Source organism: Meles meles, chromosome 3 (genome assembly GCF_922984935.1).
Source record: "Meles meles chromosome 3, mMelMel3.1 paternal haplotype, whole genome shotgun sequence".
Lineage (NCBI taxonomy): Eukaryota > Metazoa > Chordata > Mammalia > Carnivora > Mustelidae > Meles > Meles meles.
This window is the reverse complement of record NC_060068.1, coordinates 183,528,885-183,542,189: the sequence shown is the minus strand read 5'-3', so window position 1 is coordinate 183,542,189 and position 13,305 is coordinate 183,528,885. Positions and strand designations below refer to the sequence as shown.

General features: G+C 62.7%; 1 protein-coding gene across 1 annotated transcript in view; it reads right to left on the bottom strand.

Moving 5' to 3' along the window:
- Positions 1-11,684: 11,684 nt before the first annotated feature.
- The window catches only part of SLC6A3 (solute carrier family 6 member 3), a 32,367-nt gene continuing 30,746 nt past the window's right edge, over positions 11,685-13,305 (bottom strand). The window contains exon 14 of the mRNA XM_046000738.1: positions 11,685-11,708. Coding sequence (XP_045856694.1) covers positions 11,685-11,708 — 24 coding nt within the window. The remainder of the gene's footprint in view (positions 11,709-13,305) is intronic.

Below are 13,305 nucleotides of genomic sequence, written 5' to 3'. Positions count from 1 at the left end.
CCCTGTGTATGTCTGCGTCCTGCTCCCTTCTTCCTGTAAGGACACTGGCCTATTGGGTCGGGACGCACCTGAGTGACCTCTTTTAGCTTGATCGCCTCCGTGAGGACTTCACATCCACACGCTGTCGCGGGCTGAGGTGCTGGGGGTCAGGGTTCCCACAGATGAATTTGCAGAAGACAATTCATGCCCTAATGGCCCCTTCCCTCCCCACCCCCATTTCATTGCAAACTCTGCCAATGTGTCGCTATAATCCCCGCTGTTTCGAGGGTCGGGGGAAATGCCAGGGGAGCGTGAGTTCCTGGGGAGGGAGGAGACAGACCATTCCAAGGTATTCAGTGCTCCCCTGCGTCTCTGACACTTGGCTCCACACTGGTCCCTGGAGACGCCCCCCACCTGCTGGGGAGGAAGGAGGCAGGCACCTCTGTCGCCGTTTGAAGGGGCTGTTGTCGCATCAGGCGTGGGGTCACGGACAGGGAAGTTTGGCCGGTTCAGGCATTGGGAGCGGGCCCCTTGGGTTCCACTGCCCTCGGGAGGTGCTGATGGTCCCCCAGGGTCATGCCCGCGTTGGCAGCCCCATTTCCCGAGAGGAAAACCAATGAGATTACAGGTTGCGGCCTTAGAACACACAAGCCCTATTATTATCTTACAAAGAGCCAGGCTAGCCTTCCCACAGAGCTTTTAATAAGACTTCGCGTCAATACTGTGGTTTGCAGTTACCGTAGGAAACCCATTTCGAACAAATAGAGTCCGTTCCCTGGAACGCGGGCACACACGATTTCTGGACGCCAGCACGGGGACGGAAGCAGCTCTCCGCGTGGCAGGAGGAAGTCAGCTCACGGCCACTGGGTCTGACCAAGCTTCCTTGTCCTCCCTGCTGACATTTCCGCCAACTCCCAGCCCCGGGCTCTGACGGCTGACCTCGAGTCGTAATGACAGCCGTGGACCCGCCTCGTGGACGCCCGGTGCCTAGGCCCTCCGGGGAGCACAGAGGCCCCCGTCAGCTCGACAGCAGCCTCCTCAGACCCCCGCCGGGCGCGCGCCGACCACGGGGGCCACGCGGGCGGCTCTGACAGGAGGTGTGGCCCCGTGGTGCCGACAGTCCTGTTTGGAGACCGCAGAGGCCGTCGGACGGCGTCGTCCTGCAGCGGCAGCCACTGCTCTCCCCCCCACCTTCCTCACACGAGCTACTTGCAGATAAGGAAACGGAGGCAGGAAGCTCCTGGGGCTGGGTTCCAGGCCGCCGACCACCCCTTGGCCGGTTCTCAGGCCGTGCCCAGCCGTGGGAGGGGCTGGGTGGTGGACACCTCAGTCTGAGAGGGAGGGTCGGGGATCGGTGACGTGCGGGGTCTCCCTGGGCAGGAAAGCAGGGCTGGGGGTGGCCTGCCCCTGCCCCTCTGGAGCCTGAGCCAACTTGACGGGGTGCACGTGCGCGTGGCTGTGGGGGCCCAGGAGCTCGGCAGGCGGAAAGCTCCAACATGGGGCATGTCTCCAAGCCAGGAGCCGCAGGGGCCGGGGGAGCTGCTGGGGGGTTAGCAGTGCCCTCCCGCCTCTCCAGACTCGGATCCAGCCGGTGGGGAGGAGGGTCTCCCAGCCGTGCCCTTGCGAAGCCGTAGGTGGCCACGCACACGCCACAGGCTGGTCACACGGGATGAAGCCGCCGACGCTGAAAGGAGGGTTTCTCCCCCAGCCGGCTCTGTGCTCACTGGGGACTTGCGGGCTCTTGTTTTAGGACTGAATGCGCGTGTCCCTGAATTCCCATGCCGAAGCCCCAGCTCCTGCTGTGATGGTGTTAGGAGGCAGGACTTCGGGGGGCCCTTAGGCTAGATGGGGTCACAGGGCTGGGACCTGCAGGGTGGGATCAGCAGCCTTGTAAGCAGAGATGCCAGTGTGCTTGCCCTCCCCGCCCCACTGCCATCCCCACGCCCCTCCGCTGTCCCCTACTGTCCCCCACCCCCACGCCCCCTGCAATCCCCATGCCTCCTCTGCCCCCCTGCCATTCCCCCACCCCTCTGCTCCCTGCCATTTCCATGCCTCCTCTGCCCCCCCGCCATCCCCCGCGCCCCCTCCTGCCGTCCCTATGCCCCTCCCTGTCTCTCTGGCTCCTTTCTCCCCAGGTGACACTCTGCCGTCCCCAGGGCCTCACGCACTCAGCCCCACAGCCGCCATCCCGAACGTCTCCATGGTTTGGAAAGGGCCCTGGTTTCTCGTCTTGTGCCGGCCTGGCAGTCACACAGTGGCTTTGGGCCGTCTGCAGCATGTTGGCGGCTTGCTCAGTCCTAGAATATAGACATGGTAATTTCAGGTTTGCTAACTCGCCTCGCTGAGCAAGAGATTTCCTAACTAGGGCGCAGCGTCCAAGCACAGTTGTCTTTGTCGTGTAGCAGTCAGCCACGACGCAGGCTTCCAAAGACCTGGGCCAGGCCAGGAGGGGCTGGGGGGCAGCACTGAGGGACAGGGGGCTGGGGAGGGGCCCCCAGGCGCCCAGGAGGTGGGTGGCTGCTCCCAGGGGGCTCTGGCTGCACGGAGAGGAGCTGGCCTCAGGCGTGGCTGGGCAAGCGTGTGCGCCTGCTGACTCAGGCCCTCCGGTTCCAACTCAGTAGACCTCGGCAAATGGGCAGTGGTGGTGTGTCATCCCCGGGGAAGGATGCGCAGGGGACGGACGAGAGCCGGGTGAGCACAGGCTCCCCGACTCCCCACGGCACAGCAGCCCCGTCAGAGGCGGCCACCCGCCTCGAGCCAGCTTCTTGCAGAAGCCCCTCACCTCCGGCCGGGGGATCAGCAGCCACTGGCCGTGGCCAGCAGCGTGGGCCAGTGTGTTTCAGATCCATTTACACTCCTTGTTAAAAAGTCCGCTGGAGCCGTAAGAAAACCTGCTCTTCTGGGCACTAGCCGCGATCAGCGACTGCCGCCATGGGCAGCCAATGAACCAGGGTCCATCCCACAGTCGCCGTCCACCACCAGATCGGCGGGTCCTCTGCCCGACCCTGCCGGGTGTCAGTTCTTTCCACACTTTGGACCTCCGCTGGTCAAAGGGGGATTGGGGGGCGGTGCAGGGGAGGAGGCACCCGCCTCTCCACTGGGCTTCCTCCTCCGGCCAGGAGCCCCCCGCCCAGCTGCAGACAAACCCAGGCCCCCGAGACAGACCGCCGTGTGGGGAAGATGGAAGCGGGCAGCATTCGCTTGCCGCCTGCTGGAACGGACCTGTAGGTGACGGTCCGCTTCGCCTTCCCAGCTTTTAAAACGATCATTTGTCATAGAACTTTCTAGAATTTTAGATTTAGTTTTTCAGTGTGAAGAAGACTTAGTGGATATCAGAACTTAACAGCTGGTGGGTTGTAACCCACCTTTTAAAGCGTTTGTCACAGGGCACTCCAAATATTAGCCTTAGATCCAGACAGGGAATGAGCTCGCCGCGAGGCCCGTGGGGCTTTGTGGGGCACCTGCAGCCTGGCCTGGGCTCGGCTGGGACCTTCAGCCTCTGACACAAGGAAATGTTGCGTCTGATGGACCCTTCATCGACACAACAAATAACTTTAAGAAAGAGGAGCTTAGCTCCTGGAATAAGTAAAATGATTTAAATTCCAGATAAATACATTTGGTGCATAAGTCAATATGGGCTTTTGGTTTTTAAAGTTCAGCTATAGAAACGGAAGGTTTTTGCCTTCAAGTTGGAGGAGAAAGATGTCTAAGCAAATGGTGCCTTCTATTTGCGCTGTGTGCTCGGGGACCCTGGGGGGCAGTGGCCCCCAGAGGGGCAGCCTCCCCGGAAAACGCCCCCCCTCAAGGAGGGGGTTCTGCTGCTCCCGGTGGAATTTCCTGGTGTCACGAGGGTCCCATGTTCACCTAAGTCCCCCGGGACAGTGAGGGGAAGCTGGGCAGGGGAAGGGAAGACGGTCCTTGTCCCTCGGATGTTGGTGGAGGCCTGTAGCCGGAGTGAGTCAGCGTCGGAGCCCCTGGGGTTTCTATCACACCATCCTCCCAAGGGAAGGCACAAGAAAGGGCCCTACCTGGTACCCTGCTGGGGACTGGGTCGGCTACAGGGCAGCCAGCTTGGGGTGGGAACAGGGGCACTCCCGTCCCCATGTGGCTTTCTGTAGGGCGCCTGGGACTTGCACGATGGTCTTCCAGCCTCCCCTGCGGCCTCAGCTCTGGCGGTGCGCAGGGGTGGTGAGGAGACCTGCTCCCAGGCTGGCTCCCCGTGGCCCCTGCACAGCCTCCCGCCATTCCCAGGGGTGTCTGTGAGTGACCCCAGGTCCTCGAGTTGGGCGGAGGTGACCAGCAATCCTGGCACAGGGGCCTCTACGCTTGAGTGTGAGTCTGAATTTCGGGCTCAGAGGTACCGTCCAACGCTGGGCTTCCACATCCTTGTGACTCAGCAGTTCCATCCCCAGCGGGCTGGCCTGCGCTGGCGTCTCTGACCTGTGGCCCTGCCCCCCGGGGCACTTGATTCCTGCTGCAGACAGGGAGACGCGTTCCAGCACTAAAGGCCGCGAGGAGTCCTGCCCTGGGACCTGCAGATTTGCGTCCTGCCCTGGGACCTGCGGATAACTCAGCTCCCGCCCTGCCCGCTGGGGCGCCTTGGCCCCTCCCAGCCCCCTCCCAGACCCTCTCCCTCAGGACTGGCCCCTTCTCAGACCTGCCTGCCCCGGGCCTCCCCTCCTCACCTGCCGGCTCAGGCAGACGGGCGGCGTGGGGCCGGAGGGACCTGTGGCTGGGGGTGGCCAACCACGAAGGGCAGGGCCCCGAGCAACCGGGCGGATGCGTGCTCCTGTCTCCCCCTCCTGTTGCCTCCCCAGCCCTGCCTCCCTGCCTCCGCGGCCTCCGACCCTCCGTCTCTCTTGCACATGCTCACGTCTGAGCACACGTTCTACAAGATAGACCCTGCCCTTCTCCGGGCACCTGACGCTGGCATTTTCTATTTTGTTAAACTAAAAGGAAAGCAGAGCCGGCCTCACTAACGGATGTATCCTGACGTTTCCGTTCTACGTAAGGACACCAGCCAGGGCAGCCGCAGAAGCGGGGGTCTCGGGCTTGGCTGAAGGGGTCTCTTGCCCACCTAGCAGGTGGAGGGGGAGGTGGCCGCTGGTTTTTGCTTTGTTTTCCCAGCTCCGGGTGAGACTGCCTTGAGCAGCCAGGTGAGCTGGGTTTGCGGACCGTGATCTGCTGGGCGGGCGCGGTGCCCCAGTTCTGTGCTGCGTTCGGGACCCGGGACCTTTGGGAGGAGGAGGGCAGCAGGCAGTGTCTCCCGTGGGGGACAAAAGAGCACAGGACTTTACTCATGAACTCATCTCAGACAAGGCGACCTCTTGTTCTGCCGTCAGTAGTCGGGAGGCAGGTAAAGGCCATGAGGTCGCCCGTCAGACGCATCCACGAGATTAGAGGGGATTGTGGGATCAAAACAAGAAAAGCCAAGCAGGGAGAATCCACTTACCCTGTAAATCACCTATTTCCCTGATGCGGAGCCTTTATTAAAATGCTTCTCTCAAAGGAAAAATCCCACGGCTTTTCTGGGCTTTAACACCCAGACTTTGCATCTAAAGGTCATTTGGCAAAGAGCGCAAATCCGATGGTAAAGTGCAGTGTGGACGGGGGACGGAGTCGCGGCACAGACAGAAGCAGGGGGAGAGCGACTCCCCTCTCAGGGAGCTTGCTTTCTGCTGCGGGTTAGTGTGGAAGGAAAACAAGTCTTTGGTGTTTCCGAAATTAGTTCCGCTTGTATCAACAGCCTGCCGTCTGCTCGGACAATAAACAGCACCAGTGACTCGAGCCCCACGGGGGTTTACCAGAACGATAGAGTTTTAGGTGTAATATAGGACCTTCCACTCATCCATGCACCCACCCACTGTCTATGCTTGTACTACTCACCCGTCCGTGTAGCCACCCATCCAGATACTCCGTCCATCGGTCCGTCATCCATTCATCCATCATCTATCCATCTACCCATCCATCATCCACCCATGCATCCGTCCATCCATCATCAACCCAAGCGCTGCGCACCAACCTTCCATCCACACGTTCATCCCCCGTCCCTTCACCGTCTGTCGTTCATCATCCGTCATCCATCCACCCACTATCCCATCCATTCTTCTTTCCCTCCTTCCTTCTCCTCCTCTGCCTGTCCCTCTAACCGCCCATCTATCCATTCACCAAACCCTCACCTGTGTTCCTGTGAGTGTCCGCCCTTTCACTCATTTATGTGTAAATAGGTATCGAGGGCCGCTATCACCATGTAGCCAGCCTACTCAAGACCCTGGCAGGAGTGACTAAGACCCGCTCAGTCTTTGCTCACAGGGGAGCTCTCAGCCCACTGAAAAGAGAGACGTGGAGTATCTCCATGGGAGACATGGGACCCCTGCTGGGTAGGGCTGGAGAGGGGTTCAAGGAGCACTGACCAGGGCTGACCCCAGAAGCAGGGCTTACAGCAAACTTCCAGATGTGATGGCCAAGAGAAGCTGGGGTGTCAGGAGTCAGCGGTGGGAAAGTGGGGACTGGGGGGTGGACAGCAGATTGTTCTGGAGAGAGGGACAGGCAGAGGAGAAGACTGGAGAGGTGTCTGACGAGGCTGGACCCAGTGTGTGGCCGCAGGGAACCTGAATTCCCATGCTGGGTGGACCCACCTCTGTTGGTTTCCTGGGGCCGCGGAACGAGTCCCCAAGGCCGGGTGGCTGAGCATAGCAGAAATGCACTCTCACTGCTCTGGAGTCCGTGTGCGGCTTGGGGCAGGGCTGCTTCCTTCCATCCCCCCGAGAGCCTGCTCCATGCCCCTCTCCCGGCTTCAGGCGGTGACCGTGATTTCTGGCCACATCCCTGCAAACTCTCCCTGTCACACGGCCTTCTCCCTGGTGCGTCTGCGAGCGTGTCTCTCTTCCTGTATAGGGTCACCAGTCACACGTCCATGTGACCTCATGTTAACTGATCACATGCTGGGCCACGTGCTTCCCGCGTGCGAAGACCCCTCTCGTGAGTCACCACGGCCAGCCCTGCACAATGAGAGCCGCTCGTGTTGGGGGGGCAACGGGGTGCTCACAGCTCGAGTACCCCCGAAACGACACGAACATGGCAGTCACTGTACACCTCCAGGGACGGTCACGGCCTGAGGTGCCGCGGCTGACACAGCCCGCCTGCAGTCCTCTCGGGCTGAGCTGACACGCACGTGCTCCCGGAACTTCTGTCGGTTCCCGTTGTGCGTTCGGGGCCGTGCGCACGGGCGTCCCACACAGTGTGCGCGCTCTGTTGGGTGCAGAGATCCGGAGGGATTGGGGCGTTTGGGGATCTACCGGATCCCGGCTGGATACGTATCCCCGAGAAGCAGAACCTGGGCTGTGCGAGCACCCAGCTCCGAGGAGACGCTCTCAGAGCGCGAGGAGGAGCCGGAGGAAGGGACGGATATGGTTTCAGGTGAAGTCGAGCCCAGCCTGACACACGGGGCCTCGGGAGCACACTTCTACCCCAGACCGCGGTGCCCGGCGTCTGCGTGCTCGAATCGGTCGGCCTCTGGCAGCGGGCCACCGCGGGCTGGGCTCGAGTCCCAGGCATCTCTGGGGGAGGCTGTCCTGGGTGTTGCAGGGGCGAGAGTCACACCCCGAGCAGGTAGGGAATGGTCACACCCCGCGGCGGGAGGACGTCCCTGTGTGTGGGCGCCGTCAGCCGGTCCCAAACCTGGGTCTGCTACTGGACGGTCAGCTTCGTAGGCAACGCAAACCCTTTCCCAAGTGCAGGCGCTCATTTCCTCTCCTAGCCGAGCTGTAGCTGGGTTCCCGGCTCCTGTCTGTTCCCTGCCGTGGGGAGGACGGCTCGGACCCCGCTGCTGGTGCAGGTGGCAGGTGGTGTCGCCTCCCATCGGCTTTGCACCCACCCCCTCCTTCCTAGCACGCTGCGTGTCTTTTCACGCAGGCGCCCGCCACTGGGACACGCACCTTTGCTGGGAGCCCGCCCGCTTTCCTAACGGGTTTTTGTGGCAGCAGAACTCGTCATACATATGTGTTTGGTTTTTGCCCACCAGGACCAGATGCGTGTCTCGTTCACAAACCCCTTCACGCCACAACCGGGTTTGTGCTCACGAGGAGACTTTGGCAAATGCCTGACGGAGAAGGACCAGTTGCCAAGGGAACCAGCCCTGAAGTGAGGGAACGCTGAGTCCCGCCCCCTGATTTCCAGGGGGGCCCCGGGGGAGGTTGACTCCATCAGCAGGGGCCAAGCACACCCATGTAGAGAAGCCTCCCGAGACTGGAAAGGACGGGGATCAGAGAGTGTCCAGGCCGGCGAACCAGACCGCCTCCCTGCGCCACCGTGCTGGCCCCAAACTGCAGGGGGACGGAAATTCTTTCACTACAGACCTCGCCCCGTGATCTCGTCCTCCGGAGGCTGGTCCACACCCTTCACCGTCCTTGGGAAAAACCAGTAATCTAGTGAGTGGACTAGTCTCCCTGAGTCCTGTGAGCCACTCCTGCAAATTAGCCGAACCCGAGAAGGGGACCGTGGGAGCCTCTAACTCGTGGCCATTTGGTCAGAAGCACAGGTGATGCCCGGACTTGTGACCGAGTCCGCAGTGGCAGTGGGGTGATCGCGTGGGACAGAGCCCTTTGCCTGTGGGATCGGACGCCACGTCCAGACGGACGGCGTCAGGGGCGAGTCAAAGTGCAGGACATCCTGCTGGGGCTGCACAGACTTGCTTGGGGTAGGGAGCCCTGCCTCGTGTCGGAACCGGATTCAGAGTCAACACTGACCGCGGACTGACGATGTCCTCCAGTTTTTATTGACTTGTAGGAGTTCTTTATATATTGAGATCACTTCCATATGTGGCTCAGTTCTGGGCAGTGTACGGCTGTCTGTCCGTGGCCACCTAGGCAGGAGCCCAGCCCAGCCCCCCGGGGCCGGGACGCCAGGGGAACCCGTCACAACCTGAGGGGTGTGGAGACAAGACGTCTCAGCCATGCGGTGTGGCCGGGCTCCACGGAAGCAGGTCTCTGGGACGGTCGGAGAAGTGCTCACGCCTGAGCCGTGCCTGGCTGTCCACGGGGACCCCTGCTGATGGCCGCAGACTGTGTGTGTCTGGGGGTGTCCACGTACGTGTGCCACGAGTGTCCGTGTGCACATCAGTGTGTGTCCACGTGCACGTGAGTGTGTCTATGGGCACAATGTGTGTGTCGACGTGCTGTGCTCATGGGCACGTCGTGTGCGCGTCAGCCTGTGTGTCTGCGTGTTCATGTGGGGCACGTGTAGCGTGCATGCTGTGTGCACACAGGTGTGTCCCTGTGTGTCTGGGGATATGGAGGAAGGACAACCCGACCCCCGGGAGTTCGGGGGCATCTTTCCCCGGCCAGGACTTCTGGCCCCACGGCTCTCCCAGGTCCGTGACTCCCGCGAGCCTTCCCGTGGCGCTGTGGCCACCCTCAGGCTGTTCACCAGCTTCGTCCAGGGACCTGCAGGTGCCCACGCTGCCCTGTGGTGAGGTCACAGCTGGAGCAGAACGGGCCCGGGTCCTACCTGGGCTACAGGAGGCCGCCAGCAGGAGTCTGCCTGGACCTTGTCTGCTCCTGAGGCCCCTTGGTGACTGGTGGGGGGGGCACGATGACGCTGTCGCCCACATGGCTCATCCCCTTGGGGCAGGTGTCTTGTCCCCCGCGGGGTCTGTTGTGATGCCTCATCTTCCCCTTCACATCCAGGGGCGGGCAGAGGTGGAGACACCGTGGGGACAGGGCCCTAGGGAAGCAGCGTGGGCAGCTCTGGATGGTCGAGGCGTGGCTCACTGGCACGTGGCTGGGGATGGAGCTGACCCGAGGGCTTCGTGTGTGTCCCGTGGTCCCTGATGATGTGACACCTGAAGGAAGCATGGTGTTCTTCGGGGGACCCGGAGGAGGAGTGATTGCACGGGCAGGGGCACGAAGCCCTCGTGTGGGTGCGCCTTCAGGATCCTCCGTCTGGGGCCAGGCTGGGGGCCTGGTGACAGGGACCAGTGTCCCAGGAGGTGGGTCATGGCCTGGCGGGACAGACCCGCTGCCCGAATGTTCACGTCATGGAGGGGCATTGGTGTCTCTTCCAAACTTAGTGAGAAGCCATGCATGTCCCCTCTGGGCCGTGGCCAGAGCTGACTGGCATCTAGATCAACCCTTTTGGCCCCAGAGTGGACAAGAGATCCTCTGGGGCCAAGGGCAGGGAACCACTCAGGACCCTGGTGTGCTGTCCCGAGAAGACGGGCTTGGGTGGGGCGGCAGTGGTCTGAGTGCAGGGAGTCTGGACAGGTGGGGAGCCCGCGGGGAGCTGACGGCAGAGGAGGACGGGGTGGCAGACTGGGGGGGGCGGGGGGGTCCGCAGCCTGGGTTCTGGGTCCGGGGCAAGCCCAGCGGCGCTCCCTCCGGGTGGGGGCGGCAGGGGAACCACAGCTTGAGCAAAGAAAGGCGCCCACACAGCTACGGTCCGTTTTCCCACATGGATTTATTGTTGCCGACGACGCACACGAGGTGCTGACTACAGGGACAGACAGACAGACGGACGCGGACGACACCACTATCTACACAGAGCACTCAGGGTGCCGGCCCCTGCCGTCCACGAGCTGGTTCCCTGAGCGGCCAGCTCCTCAGCCCTGGGCACCAGGGTCCCCTCGCAGGCGATGGCCGCACGGGGGCCCACAGCACGACCTCTCGGGGCCCGGGACACAGGCTGCGTGTGGCCTCCAGGTTCTGGTCCCCTTCGGAGCGACGCCAGCGTGCAGGGAGCTGTGTGCTGCCGTCCGCGCTCGGTGCTGCCAACGTGCACACAAACGGTGACCGGGACATCATGACAGGTCTTCAGAAGCCAGCCCTGCCTCCGAGGACGGGCCTCAGTGCACAGGTAGACGTGATTTGAGACACGGATGTTCCCCAGCGCGGATGGTGCTGCTGCGGGGGGGGACGTGAACCGAGGAATGGAAGCCCCAGCGGGGGCTTCCTCCCCAGGCCCCGGGTCCCCAGGCCACCTGCCGCAGGCGCCTGGCCGGGTCAGGGCCTTGGGGTGAGGGGCACACGCCTCCTGGGGCCGGGGATTTGCAGCGAGGTGGCCGTGACTGTGCACGGCCGGTGACGGGCAGGGGTGGCGGCCGCGTGCTCAGACCCCGTTGTGTTTCTGTCCGCTAGAAGGAAGTACGGGGCGTCCCCATCACATACACCGGGACCCTGGGCAGGTTCCGCGCACATGAGGCGCATGGTGTGGGGACACGTGGTGGCCCCACTTTATTGCCTTTTGTGGTTTCCCCAGGGCACCTTCTACACAATTAGGCAACATACGACATTTGGCTCTTCTAGTTGGCGCAAAATAAAATACCCAGGAAGTCACGAGCCCCGGGCTGTCGGCTGCCACGGTCACCACTTTTCTCTTCGGGACACGGGTGACAGGAAGACCGGCACTCGGGGGCAGCCGGGGGGGGGGTGGCGGTGGGAGGGAGTGGGCGCGGTACACGGACGGTCGGACGGACGACTTCTACCTGCAGGAAGGGGTGGGGATCTACGTTACGTGGTCACAGAGACAAGCGCGACGGCCAGTCCTCTCCCGGTGGCGAAGGAAGGGCGCAGGGAGCCGGCAGCGGAGGCTCCTCTGGGAGGGCAGGAGTCCCTCAGCCGGCAGCCCCACCTTCGTCTCGCAGCTCGGGGTCTCTTCTCTGCGGGCGTCTCTCCTGCGCTGGGGTGGCCGTCCGGGCCCCTGCCCGCCGGCTACACCAGGAGCCAGTGGCGAAGCTAGGAAGCAAACAGGGTTTCTTCAGAAGCGAAGCCGGGGCTGCCTGGCTCTGGGCGGCTCCCGGCTGCCGACCCAACAAGCTCCTGGAGGCGCCGCGCAGCCCAGGAAGCTCAGGCCCGACGCGCACACCCCTGAGTGAAGTTTGTGGACGTGAACGACCTCCCGCCTGTGCAGACGCGGACGCGGGGTCTGCGGGCAGAGCAGAGAGCACTGCTGCCGCCAGGGCCCGGCGGGGAGCAGCAGCCACCGCGGCCCTGGGGGCAGGGGCCCATTGGAGGCGGGACAGACGGGGGACCAGCAGACTAGGGATGGCCTGAGGCCCCTTCTGCCGCCTCCCTGGGGCCTCTCTTCCACCCCAGGGCAAGGCCGTACCCACACTTGTGTCTCACTTGGCATGAGCCCCCAGGCGCGCCGGGGAGGCCAAGAGTGACAAGTGCGGGTGTGCAGGTCGCCGGCAGATGCGGCTGCAGGTTCCATGTGGCTGTGGGCACGAGCCGTGAGATCATTCCGGACGGCAAGAACCGAGCGTGAATGCTTCAGACCGAGCGCCGCAGGCCCGGAAACAGCCGCGCCCGGATGGGAAGATGCCAGACCCCTGCGGCTGGCACAGGGCTGTCCCCAGCCTCCAGGAGACCCAGGGCTGGGCTCGCCAGGGGCCGCAGCAGGGCGGGCAGCCCCCCCCAGCAGGGCCGTGCAGGGCAAGCAGGTGGGACGGAGCTGGGCCAGAGCCCTAGAGCTCCACGGGGACGCCCCACTGCAGACCGATCGACTTTTCGGGAACACAGAAGTATCTCCGGACGCAAGGAGACGATAGGGGCGGGGGCCACGCGGAAGACCCGGACCACAGCAGGAGCGTGTTTGCCTCGGGGGTGGATGGGGAGCCTCAGGCCGCGCACGGGAGTGACGATCAGTGTGAACTTTCTGAGCGGAAGTTCGAGCGGTTTGAGTTTTAGAGAAATGACTCACAGCAGCGGTGTGTGCACTGGCAAGAGCGTGTTGCACGACGGTGCACCGAATCACCGCACTCACCAAACTCCTGAGAGCGCGGAACCCGAGGGCAGGGCAAGTGTCGCACAGCAGAGCCCCGAGGGGAGCCGCGCAGGAGGCAAGGTTGCGAGGCACGACTGCGACGTTCCCCGGACAGACGAAACCCACGCATGTGCAGACCCCGGACACAGGCTCGGTCTCCAAACCGCAGCCATGGGGCCACCAAGAACGCACGAGCACGCGGTCTCACAGCGCCGGAGACAGCGGCTGAGACCCTCCTTCCTGAGAGGAGCCAAATGAAGACGTTTCTGGACACACAAGAGTGGGGAAGCCAACCGAGAGATCTCCTTAAAGGAAAGTCTGAAGGATGTTTGATGTTAAAGCCAGAAAAGGATGCTCGAGGGAAAGACGGAGATGTCACAAAGTCGGGTGGAGAACCAGGCAGTCTCGTGCACGTTAACCCAGAGAGCGTCTCTGTACATCACAGCATAATTGTAACAGTGCCTAGTTTGTGGGTTGGGAAGACAGGACGGGAGCACTGGGCACTAGCAGCATGATAACTAGCAGAAGTCCGGAGCCCTCGTGACCTTCAGGACGGGGCTGAGATGC